The sequence below is a fragment of the Procambarus clarkii genome, chromosome 60, assembly GCF_040958095.1.
Source record: "Procambarus clarkii isolate CNS0578487 chromosome 60, FALCON_Pclarkii_2.0, whole genome shotgun sequence".
Classification (NCBI taxonomy): Eukaryota; Metazoa; Arthropoda; class Malacostraca; order Decapoda; family Cambaridae; genus Procambarus; species Procambarus clarkii.
Window position 1 is genome coordinate 15623509 of NC_091209.1, and position 12848 is coordinate 15636356.

General features: G+C 43.6%; 2 protein-coding genes across 3 annotated transcripts in view; both read right to left on the bottom strand.

Moving 5' to 3' along the window:
- LOC123751104 (CDAN1-interacting nuclease 1) overlaps positions 1–931 on the bottom strand; it is a 201766-nt gene extending 200835 nt beyond the window's left edge. Inside the window, exon 1 of the mRNA XM_069307572.1 lies at positions 372–931. Within this exon, the coding sequence (XP_069163673.1) occupies positions 372–703 (332 nt within the window). The 5' untranslated portion in view covers positions 704–931. The remainder of the gene's footprint in view (positions 1–371) is intronic.
- LOC123766787 (TBC1 domain family member 2B) overlaps positions 1–12848 on the bottom strand; it is a 425460-nt gene that overhangs the window by 235059 nt on the left and 177553 nt on the right. The window lies entirely within an intron of this gene.

The following is a 12848-nucleotide window of genomic DNA, read 5'->3' on the forward strand; positions in this document are numbered from 1 at the left end:
TAAAAACACTAATAAAAAGCTGTATAACACTACTAATAATCAAAGTTTTTTGTTTTAATAATGTTGGTCATGAATTTCAGCAAATAGTTTATTTTTTAACTAATGTTCATATTGTTATTCTTCCTGTTATTTTATAACATTCCCTCAAACCCCCGCTGCACGACTGGTTGAAAAATGCTAGTCTGTGTCCGCGCCTATCCACTTTTTCTCTCTCCTATAGGTCTTATTCCCCCCATTTTCCCCCACTCTCTATGTTTATCTCTGTTACTTGTTCCTTTTGTGATGCTGCACTCCCCCCCCCTCCATGCCTCCATCATATGCTGGCTGGCTCTCTCACACTATCACGCACGACTCACAAAAATGTCACTTACCGGTAAGAGGTGCTCCAGTGGTGAGGTGCTCCAGTGGTGGAGTGCCTCTCCAGTGGTGAGGTGCTCCTCCAGTGGTCTAGTGGTGGGGTGCTCCTCCAGTGGTGGAGTGGTCCAGTGGTGGTGCTCCAGTGGTGGGGTGCTCCAGTGGTGGAGTGCTCCTCCAGTGGTGAGGTGCTCCTCAGTGGTCTAGTGGTGGGGTGCTCCTCCAGTGGTGGAGTGGTCCAGTGGTGGTGCTCCAGTGGTGGGGTGCTCCTCCAGTGGTGGAATGCACCAGTGATTAAGTGTGTTGTTGATATATAAGTGACGACACGCTTATAAATCCGGTCCGCCATATATGAACCCTTGAGACGGCAGTACTGGGCGGGATGTCAACACCGCCAGCAGCCGAGATTTTCTAACCAAAACAGCTCTATACACTTCCAAATTCACGGAATTATTCAACTTTACCGATGGCTATCACTGCACTAGTCACCGATGTCACTCTGGTCCAAACAAAGGCTCGCCTGGGCACGCTAATCCCGTCTAAAAATGAAAAAATATAAAAAGATTTACCGCCCGACGGCCACGTTGTCCTCGTCTGAGAGACTAGTCACGATGTAAACAAAACAGTTCACAAACGGATGTGAAAAGCTTCCTAAACTTATCCAGCCTAATGCAAACTATAGCTCAACCGTGCCTAAAACAGCTTAATCAAAGCTAATATACCCTTACCTAATGATATATATATGGTTTTGACAGCTGGGGAAACAAAACCCGAGCTTTGTCGAACCGTCTTGTGTACGATTTTTTCGGGCTGACGATGTGACCATTCATGCGTTGGTAGGAAGTTAATGGTAACTAATGTGATGTGTGTGATATCTCTCTGTCTGTCTCTCTTTCTCTCTCTCTCTCTCTCTCTCTCTCTGTCTGTCTCTCTTTCTCTCTCTCTCTCTCTCTCTCTCTCTCTCTCTCTCTCTCTCTCTCTCTCTCTCTCTCTCTCTCTCTCTCTGTCTGTCTGTCTGTCTCTCTCTCTCTCTCTCTCTCTCTCTCTCTCTCTCTCTCTCCTCTCTCTCTCTCTCTCCCTCTCTCTCTCTCTCTCTCTCTCTCTCTTTCTCTCTCTCTCTCTCTCATCTGGGGTCCACCATCTCAAAGATAACATTATAAACGTGTATTTTTTTAAGGGATGTTAATATTGGTGGCTTGTTGCTGTTATCAGCTAGATGGATAGGCATAATGCGAATAATAAATCCCGCTAATGTATTGCGTGTTAATGTTGAGCTTTCACCCAAGGAGAGAGAGAGAGAGAGAGAGAGAGAGAGAGAGAGAGAGAGAGAGAGAGAGAGAGAGAGAGAGAGAGAGAGAGAGAGAGAGAGAGAGAGAGAGAGAGAGAGAGAGAGAGAGAGACTGACTGACAGACAGAGAGACAAACAGAGAGAGAGTCTCTGTAACAAACACAACTGTTTTTCCCCCCTAACTAGAAACATACGAACCCAAACAACCTACCTAACCCATCGACACCGATAGATAAGAATTTCATCAATATTATGGTGCTGTTTATATACTAATAACTCACATTTTTAACGGTCTATTCCGTGTAAAAGGCGACGCATTAAGCGAGAGAAGAGCGTATATACCCAAACCACCCACGCCAAAAATGGCCCACGGCAATTATCGTGAATTTATTCATTTATTTATTCATTCCAGTTAGACGCGACGCAGATAAGAGGAGAGATACATTATCTGCCGCGAGATAGCGCTTGACGCTAATATGCCTGCTTTTTGGGGCTTTTTTGCACAACTTTTTTAACATTGCTGAAGTGTCTGTAGAGGCGATTACCGTGTTGAACATGCTTCAGGTGACGCTCTTATGTCCTTGCCGTGTAAAGGAGGGAGGGAAGAGAGTGCTTTGTGAGGGAGGGGGGAGGAAGGGGAGAGGGGGGAGAGAAAGGAAAGATGAAAAAAGCGAATGGAGGCTGAAATTCAAGATAAAAGGCGACCAAAACGCAAAATGATAATCACTGCTTCTTCAGGTTCAACAAAAGTTCTTTTGATGGGTCTGGTATATGTCCCTGTTGACGGGCTACACCACAGTGCCACTCCATGATGCCACACAGAGCCACATAGTGCCACACAGAGCCACATAGTACCACACAGTCTCACAGTATCCTCCAGAGCCTCACAGTATCATACAGAGCCTCACAGTATCATACAGAGCCTCACAGTATCATACAGAGCCTCACAGTATCATACAGAGCTTCACAGTATCATGCAGAGCCTCACAGTATCATGCAGAGCCTCACAGTATCATACAGAGCCTCACAGTATCATACAGAGCCTCACAGTATCATAAAGAGCCTCACAGTATCATACAGAGCCTCACAGTATCATACAGAGCTTCACAGTATCATGCAGAGCCTCACAGTATCATGCAGAGCCTCACAGTATCATACAGAGCCTCACAGTATCATACAGAGCCTCACAGTATCATAAAGAGCCTCACAGTATCATACAGAGCCTCACAGTATCATACAGAGCCTCACAGTATCCTACAGAGCCTCACAGTATCATACAGAGCCTCACAGTATCATACAGAGCCTCACAGTATCATATAGACCCACAAAGAGCGACATTGTGCAACACAGAGCCACACAGACCCACACAGAGCCACATAAAGCCACACAGAGCCACACAAAGCCACACAGACCCACACAGAGCCACTCAGACCCACACAAAGCCACACAGAGCCACTCCAGACCCACACAGAGCCTCAAAGAGCCACATCATCCATCACGTGGTCGTGCTTATCTTAAACACCTGACTTGCAACAAATAAATCAGAGGACAAGTGCGCGTCCCACAACAAAAACACTAACACGAGACCCTAATGTTTTTGTTCGTTTGTCGCCTCTTGTTCAATCATTTGGGTTTGTTTGTCGCTCATGTTCCTAGTTAGTGTGAGACATAGGCAATTTATTAGTCTGAGAAAGAGTTTGATGACCTGAGAAATGTTTTGATAATTTGAAAAGCATTTTGATGGTGTGAAAAAAAAATATTTCGATAATGTCATAAGCATTTTCATGATCTCGGAAATATTTCGATAACCTGAGAGTATATTAATGATCTGAGAAACATTAAAATGGTTTAAGAAAAATCTTGATGATCTGACAAACATTTCTATGCCCCTGAGAGCTGTAGCCTATCGGGACTACCACCTCAGTTCAAAATTGTATGTTCCAGTTTCGTCTCTGTTAGTGTGACACGATCTGGCATCTTAAACTGTACACCTTTGCACAGGCTTACCAATCCTTATCACCTTGTAGAAAAATACATCCTATCTATTCCTACCCTCATTTAAATGTTTTGCTTTTATAAAAGTTAATTATAAAAGTTAATGTTCAATTTTCTTCTCTCTTCCTTTAAAAATATCTTGTCTTAATAACCATAGTTTTCCAGCCTCATCATTTTGTAGTTTCTTGTCATTCCTAAGCACTTCTGTCATTCGCTTCACTCCATTTAATGTCACCCATATGGTACAAGTCTTAACCTTTACATATTCGTATATCCTTCCAAAATCACTGACATTTGATTTGATTGTGAAGTCTCCTAAACCTACTGTTTTCTCAATTACTGTGTGTTTTTCTGCTGATCTGACCACCCTAGATGTCATTTGCTTTTACAGACATCTAAAAATTATTATGGACTTACTTCTATTTACGGTGTTATATAAAAGTTTACTGTTGGTAATCTGTTTTTTCCTGTCTAATGTATGATCATGACAGCTAATTTCTCATTTTGTTTCCCAAACATACTTCTTTGGTTGTCTCTCTTTTACAACTCGAGCAACTGTTTATTTTATTTCCACTTTACACTTTTCCAATCGTTTAGTAGCCTCATCCACTTGAGCTGCCCATGAATTTTCTCAAAGCATATCCTTACCTAACTTCTTGTTTTAGCTAGGCTGTAGAATTGCTTTGAGTTCTTGTCTACATTTACCTTTTCTTCCTGTTTGTACCCACACACTCTCTTCATTTTCCATATCTCATTTTCTTTCACTCCTTCCTTAATTTGTCCCTCCTGTCTCCTTACCGTATCAGTCAAGCTGGAAATTTCCTTCTATTTCTGCAAAATACTCCCCTATCAAAGGCTAATCTTACTTTTAAGATCTATATTTCCTTTTACTAATGTAAGAAATTTTCTTTCATAAATCATTAGCAAATCCACAACCTGCCAAGAAAATCTCTTCCTTTCCCTATTCAAGTTCAAGTATGTTTATTGAGACGAGAAAATAATACGTCTCAAAGGGGTAAAGTAGCTTAGGCTATTTCTACCCCCCTTTCCCTATTTCTTTCTCTGTGACACCCTTTGAAATTATCGTCTCCTGTTGATAGAGAAGGTCCTTATTTAATATTAACATCTTTTTGACAAAATTAATTACAATTTTGCCTAATCTGAGGATTTCGATTAAGTCTTATTAAAGCATCTCATTTGCCGTTTGTGTACGTTATCGTTCTCGTCAATTTCCATGCGGTAAACTTGGCTCTAACTGCTCCCAGATTTCTACATCATTTTCTCCATAATCATCACTCCGCACCTTCTATTATTGGTCCTGGTATATTTATGGTATCTAGGACACCACTTGCGCGCCTCTCACACACTACTTAGATAATGGTGAAGTAATCCTGGAACTTTCTGCGCCACAACGTCGTCTGTGTGTGTATACTCACCTAGTTGTACTTACCCAGTTGTGCTTGCGGGGGTTGAACTCTGGCTCTTTGGTCCCGCCTATCAACTGGTGTACAGGTTCCTGAGCCTACTGGGCTCTATCATATTTACATTTGAAACTGTGTATGGAGTTAGCTTGTTGCATATTTTTGGACCGTTTCTAGTTTTATTATGCCCTCCTTTACTGTAAATAAAGGTTCCATGCTGGGGCAGCATACTCAGTAGTGGATCTCACACTGAACGGTTCTTTGGTTCAAAATGGTTCAAAGAGTCGTAGAGTCTTAGCCGTCGTTATTCTCAAGTTATGTCTACTCATGTCTTTCCCTTTTTCAAAAGTTGGAAGGTGCCTTCCCTTCATCCTATATGTCTTTTTTTGCTCCAGTTCCTATCTTCATAACATTACATTTATCAGGGTTAAAGTCTAGTAACAATTTATCATGCCATCTATGAAGACTGTCGAGTCCAGCTTGCTATGTACTCACCTAGTTGTACTCACCGAGGTGTGCTTGAGGGGGTTGAGCTCTAGCTCTTTGGTCTCGCCTCTCAATTGTCAATCAACTGGTGTACAGATTCCAGGAAGGTATTGCAGTCCTTCTGATTCGCCTCATTAGCTAAAACAAATAAAAATGAATGAAAATGAATCAAATGAAAGCAAAAGGAATAAGCATACTTCCTTTGTTAAGTCGTTTACGTATATTAGGAACAGGCTGGGCCCCAGTACCGACCCTTGAGGCACTCCACTCATTACCGCTCTCCAGTCTGATAGTTCTCATCTTACTAACACTCTTTGCTTTCTTCATGAAAATTATGCCTTCACGTTCTCTAGTACTCTTCGAACCCAGGTCCATAAATTGCGAATCCCGAACGCTGTATGCGCGAGCGCGCCAGTGTAAACAATCAGATAAAGGCACGAAAATGCTTAAAGAAACCAAGAAAACAGTACAGTGAGGCGATCATGATAAGAAATGACCAAGGCAGATCGAAAAAAGATCGAGAAAGACCAAGCAAAGACTGAGGAAGACCAAAGGAAGACCGAGAAAGACCAAGCAAAGACCGAGGAAGACCAAAGGAAGACCGAGAAAGACCAAGCAAAGACCGAGGAAGACAGTCCCGTCAGATGTTGGCAGGAGTTCGAGTTCCTTATCTAAGGCACGGGAGGAGAACGTCTAGCGAAGCCCCATCACCCTGACTTATGGTACCTCTCTCTCACTCTCTCTCTCCCTCTCTCACTCCCTCCCTCTCTCACTCTCTCCCTCTCTCTCCCTCACCTCTCACACACGCTACTATAATTAACGATACACAGCTTCAAGCTCTCCGTGGACTCCAGTTGTCGCGAGAGGCTGGTGAAAGCAGTAAACAGTTTGAAGGAGAGAGATACAGAGTGCGAACAAGCCAGGCAGGAATACGGACTTGGGGGGAAAAGTTGAAACTTTGATTTGTTGTGGTAGTAGTGAAGGCAGTGGTAGTGGAGGAGCAGGCAGTGGTGGAACAGAATGTAGTTTTGTGAATGCGTGCAAGTGCGCAAAGCAGAAAATATATATATTCAAACGCAAAAGATATATTTTCCTGCTGTTGTTGTTTAAGATTCGCTACCTGGAACAAAAAAGTCCTACGTAGCACGGGCTATGGCGAGCCCGTAGTGGACTTTATTTTCGTGCGTCCTGTCTGTTGGTTTCATGCCACTGATGGTATTATTACCTGTAGAACAAAAGGTATTCCACAAGAAGGCTTCCACAAGCTTAGGTCAGGTTTGTTCATCTTTGGATCTTTTTTAATTAGTTCTTGAATTTAGTGATTTAAGTATTAAGTCAGGTGTTGAGTCACATGTTGGCCAGATGAAACATTTACGGCAGTTTCCGCTAGTGATGGGACGCCAGGTGTTCAGGCTAAGAAGTATTTGCTTGTTGATTGTCAAAGTTCAAATAGGCCTAATTCTGCCTTGTTTTAAAAGTGCAGTTGTATATGAAACTACAACAAATTTAATAATAAAAGTATACTTATTATATGTCCAATACATTTTATCTTGTTGTATGTATGCCTGTAGCTTGCATAGTTTCCGGGGATTCACTGTGTGTATATTTTCTTTGACGCCATCACAGGATCGTAAATAATTTATCCCACACGGGAGACATCTCCCGTCAAGCAGGGCGCAGTCGCGCCTCCACAGATCTCCAGTATCATCTATTGATACTTGTAATGGCTCAAAAGGGCTTCCACTTACGGACTATTCATGCCCGTGCCACCTTTTGGGTGGCTTAATCTTCATCAGTCAATCAATCGATGTAACCCACACGGGAGACATCTCCCGTCACGCAGGGTGCAGTCGCACCTCCACAGATCTCCAATATCAGCTCTTGATACTGGTAATGGCTCAAAAGGGCTACCTTTTGAGTGGCTTAATCTTCATCAATCGATATAACCCATATACACACCGAGAGGTGTATACCCAGCTTCGTGTATATACACTGATATACACATTAGTCCTGGACTATGTTCAGGACTAGAGTATACATGCCGGTTGGTCAGTAAGGTATTGTTGTGACCTTAATAATCCTCCAGAGGTTGACAGACCTCACACCAAAACATCTATAGGACTTTGGTAAGGAATATCTTGATATTATTAAATGTAAAATCATGTTAATATATATTCATAATAATAGGCTACTAGTAATTCTCATTTTAACTTTGTTAAATATCAGTCTTTTATTACTTAAAAAGGTAATATTAATTGTTATTACTTACATATGCATTACCCATTGTTCAACCAATAATGTGTTATAGTATTTGATATATAATACATACTCATTAACATACTTTAAGAATGTTCATACTTCGTGCAGGAACCAGACGTAACATACCAAAAAAACTAAAAAAAATCGTATTATTTTGGAACCAAAACCCAACATGGGGTTTAGTTCCACCATCCAGGTAGGTGATGAACCAGCAGGCACAGCTAATTTGATTGACGATTGATGATGATTAAGCCACCCAAAAGGTGGCACGGGCATGAATAGCCCGTAAACAACATAGCTAATTGGTACAATTTTTTTGGGGGGGGGGTGGTGGCTTAATGCCTATCTACCTCTGGATCTACTGGTTGTTAAGGCCACCAGTAAGCACTTGATCAAGTACTGACTGATAACCAACATAAGAACATAAGAACAAAGGTAACTGCAGAAGGCCTACTGGCCCATACGAGGCAGCTCCTATCTATAACCACCCAATCCCATGAAACATAAACACTTTCGTCCTGAACGAAATTAGTGTTGAATTACCAAGACTAAGGTAAACTCACTGTGTACATATCAAAGTATACAATTCACTTTTGGTTGCATGTAATGAAACAAGTGTCGTAGAACTTTTATACAGATTCCGTGCGCGTACTCTGCGCCTGACGTAGAATAATGTTACAAGTTTCTTTGACGTGAGGTGGTCCTTGAGGGCTAGCACCGCTACAAGAGGAAGTCCTTCAGCGCTAGCTACCGCTACAAGAGGTCCTTCAGCGCTAGCTACCGCTACAAAAGGTGGTCCTTCAGCGCTAGCTACCGCTACAAGAGGTGGTCCTTGAGCGCTAGCTACCGCTACAAGAGGAGGTCCTTGAGCGCTAGCTACCGCTACAAGAGGTGGTCCTTGAGCGCTAGCTACCGCTACAAGAGGTCGTCCTTGAGCGCTAGCTACCGCTACAAGAGGTGGTCCTTGAGCGCTAGCACCGCTACAAGAGGAGGTCCTTGAGGGCTAGCTACCGCTACAAGAGGTGGTCCTTAAGCGCTATAGCTACCACTACGATAGGAGGTCCTTGAGTGCTATTCATAAGTCCATTGAGCGGCACTTAAGTATCAAGTGGGGTGTTCCACCTGGATGAGGAAGTAGAGAGGGCAGGAAGGGAGGAGGAGAGGTAGAAAGTGTACTGGAAGAGGAGGAGGGAGATGGAACAACCCGTTCTCACACTTGCTTAGAGTCAATATTTGACTTATTAATTAATAAGTGCATATGTGGTACACTAATTTATTGTAAATATTTGAGTTTACCTTGAAAAATTGAATAGAAAACACCGACCTAACCTAACCTTAGTATGTTAAGATAAACATCTTATTGCTTCTTAATTACAATTAGTACTTAACTTATACCTATATTGATATTACAGTTTTATAAAAATAATAAAATAAAACTAAAATATTTACTTAAATTGTAAAGTAACTCAGGATATTGTCAAATTTTGTATAAAATCTCTATTGTTTAATAAAACTGAAAAGGAAATTCCTAATAATAAAACTGGTGTTAAGCAAATTTATAGAAATAGTTTATACCATAAAAACACAATATAGCTTATAATATACCACATGTACTTATTAATATGCCAAATATTGACTATAAGCAATAAGTCACCTATGTACTCTCTTGTGCGAGAGCGGGTTGCAAGGAATGGGGGTTTGAGGGGACCCATGACTGACTCGGGGGTCACTCAGCTTGGAGCCTCAGGCAGCGCCGCCGGACAGGGCCAATAGATCCAACTAAACTGCCTTATAACCAATGAACGAATCCACAAGGGCCTTGATTAGGGTTCGAACCTACGTCCGGGATGATCCCAGACGCTCCTTAGTCGACTGCGCTTGGGGGATAAAGAATTAAAAACAGCAACAAGACAAACTTGTGACACCTGTCTTATACCTGTGTCATACTTGTTCTCACACCTGTCACACTCGCCTCAAACCTGTCTCACACCTGTATATTGATTACCGAGAGGCCAGGGGGTGGGGGGGAGTTAAGAAGAGAAATAGAGAAGAAAAGGAACTCGAGATAGTAAGAGAAATGAAGGAGAGAGATAGATGAAAACTGCGATAAAGGGAGAAAGTAAAGAGGGAGAAGAGAGAAGGAGTGCTAAGGAGAGACTAAAAGCAGGGAGCAATGTAGGAAGAGGATGTAGAGAGGAAGTGGTGACAGGGGGGACGGGGGGAGAATTAGAGGTGGGGAGGATGGGGGGGGGGAGGAGGCAGTATTCACCACCAACATGTCCGTATCCCACAACCAGCTCGTAAAGATAACTGGCACACCTTGTTGAACACTGAACAAGTGAATATGCAGCAACAGGTCGTGGGGGGAGGGGGGAAGGGTGATGGACTGGTGGTGGGGGGAGGGGGGATGGACTGGTGGTGGGGGGAGGGGTGATGGACTGGTGGAGGGGGGAGGGGTGATGGACTGGTGGTGGGGGGAGGGGTGATGGACTGGTGGAGGGGGGAGGGGTGATGGACTGGTGGTGGGGGGAGGGGTGATGGACTGGTGGTGGGGGGAGGGGTGATGGACTGGTGGTGGGGGGAGGGGTGATGGACTGGTGGAGGGGGGAGGGGTGATGGACTGGTGGAGGGGGGAGGGGTGATGGACTGGTTGAGGGGGGATTGACTGGTGGTGGGGGGAGGGGTGATGGACTGGTGGTGGGGGGAGGGGGTGATGGACTGGTGGAGGGGGGAGGGGTGATGGACTGGGGGAGGGGTGATGGACTGGTGGAGGGGGGAGGGGTGATGGACTGGTGGTGGGGGGAGGGGGTGATGGACTGGTGGAGGGGGGAGGGGTGATGGACTGGGGGAGGGGTGATGGACTGGTGGAGGGGGGGAGGGGTGATGGACTGGTGGTGGGGGGAGGGGGTGATGGACTGGTGGAGGTGGGAGGGGTGATGGACTGGGGGAGGGGGGAGGGGTGATGGACTGGTGGAGGGGGGAGGGGTGATGGACTGGTGGTGGGGGGAGGGGGTGATGGACTGGTGGAGGGGGGGAGGGGTGATGGGATGAACATAAATCACACATAAAGCCTTTTTGCCCATGCGAAAAGTAGCTTAAGTTGATAATTTTCAGTTTTTTTTTAATATTTTCGGAGGCCTTTTTTATTAATGTTTTCGGCTCTTTTCTCTATATTTTCTGTGCTTTTGTTGATATTTTCAGAACTTTATTTTTATTCCTCGTTAAAATTTGTCTTGCATTCATACACTCCAGGCGAGTGTGTCTGTTCTTGTCATACCACTTTCTTGGATGTATCTTTATTTCTTAGTCTCTCCTCGTCAGGGAGGTGTAGGTAATACACTTCCACACGGAGAACTATGTGAAAGAGTTCACTGTAAGTGTGAAGAATCTCTCACACACACTCTTGTAGCTCCCTGACGCAAGAAAACTCGCACATCGTATCAGCAAGGCCGACAGTCCGCCTGCTATCATAACTCACACATCGTGTGAGCAAGGTGGATAGCCTGCCCGCTATCATAACTCACACATCGTGTCAGCAAGGTGGATAGCCTGCCCGCTATCATAACTCACACATCGTGTCAGCAAGGCCGACAGTCGCCTGCTATCATAACTCACATCATGTCAGCAAGGCGGACGGTTCGCCTGCTATCATAACTCACACATCTTGTGAGCAAGGCGGACAGCCCGCCTGCTATCATAACTCACACATCGTGTCAGCAAAGTGGACAGCCCGCCTGCTATCATAACTCACACATCGTGTCAGCAAGGTGAACAGCCCGCCTGATATCATAACTCACACATCGTATCAGCAAGGCCGACAGTCCGCCTGCTATCATAACTCACACATCGTGTCAGCAAGGTGAACAGCCCGCCTGATATCATAACTCACACATCGTATCAGCAAGGCCGACAGTCCGCCTGCTATCATAACTCACACATCGTGTCAGCAAGGCGGATAGCCTGCCCGCTATCATCTCACAATATTACCTGTTTCTGTGTGGAAAGGATAGGATAGAGGATGGATGGATAAATCCATGATGGTGATGGATAAATTAACATAAAATTCGTTTGTGAACAGCGAGTACTAAAAAAAAAATATGTTTAACAAGGCGATATTGTCTTTATCACTCATATCCTCAATAGCTATAATGCGCAACAAACTTAGATTTATCGGTAAAACGATAGACTCGCTTCTAGCAAGGTCCACGTTCGATTCCCAATGATCCAAGTGGTTGCGCCCGTACTCACAACCCTTCCCCCCAAAAAATCTGTATAGTGAAGATGTCTCACCGCCTGATATTACTTCCTTTTCTTTCAGTAAACATAATAATATTACCATTATAAACAGATAAATAAAACGGGGGTCCTGTTCTGTTGTTCTATTTCTTCCGTTGAACAGTGAAATCTGTCCCTGCATCAGTACCAATGAACGGCCGTTGCATACCAACTGGTGAACAATGGACCCACGGAGGTGAAGAGCCAGCGTCCCACGCTCATTGCGACAGCCAACATTTCCTGCGTGGTTTAGTGTGCGTCAAACACGCAAACACGCAGTCAAATACACATTTATTACGCTCAACGACTAGCAGTTAAAACATGGGAACAGGTGTTTGGGTCTCTACATATGTTTGGGGTGAAACATATGTACACTACACCTCATCCCTCTCCAACTACAGCCTAACCAAACTTAATCCAACTCAATCTCAGCTAATTAACCTATTGTATCTTAAACGTAAACATAGCCTATTTCAGACTTAACATATCCTAACCCATCCCTAAACATAACTTATCTCAAACTTAACATATCCTAACCCATCCCTAAACAAAACTTATCTCAAACATATCCTAACCCATCCCTAACTTTACATATCTCAAAGCTATTCTTTTTTTTTACATTTGACCTGTCCAGAAAACTGTTTTTTTCTGTATTTAATAAAATACAATATATATCATATATACATAAATTTTACAAGGCTACACTACATATACAGTAGTGATAATATGAAACAAATGTTTCATATTTTCATAGAACATGAACTTTAAAC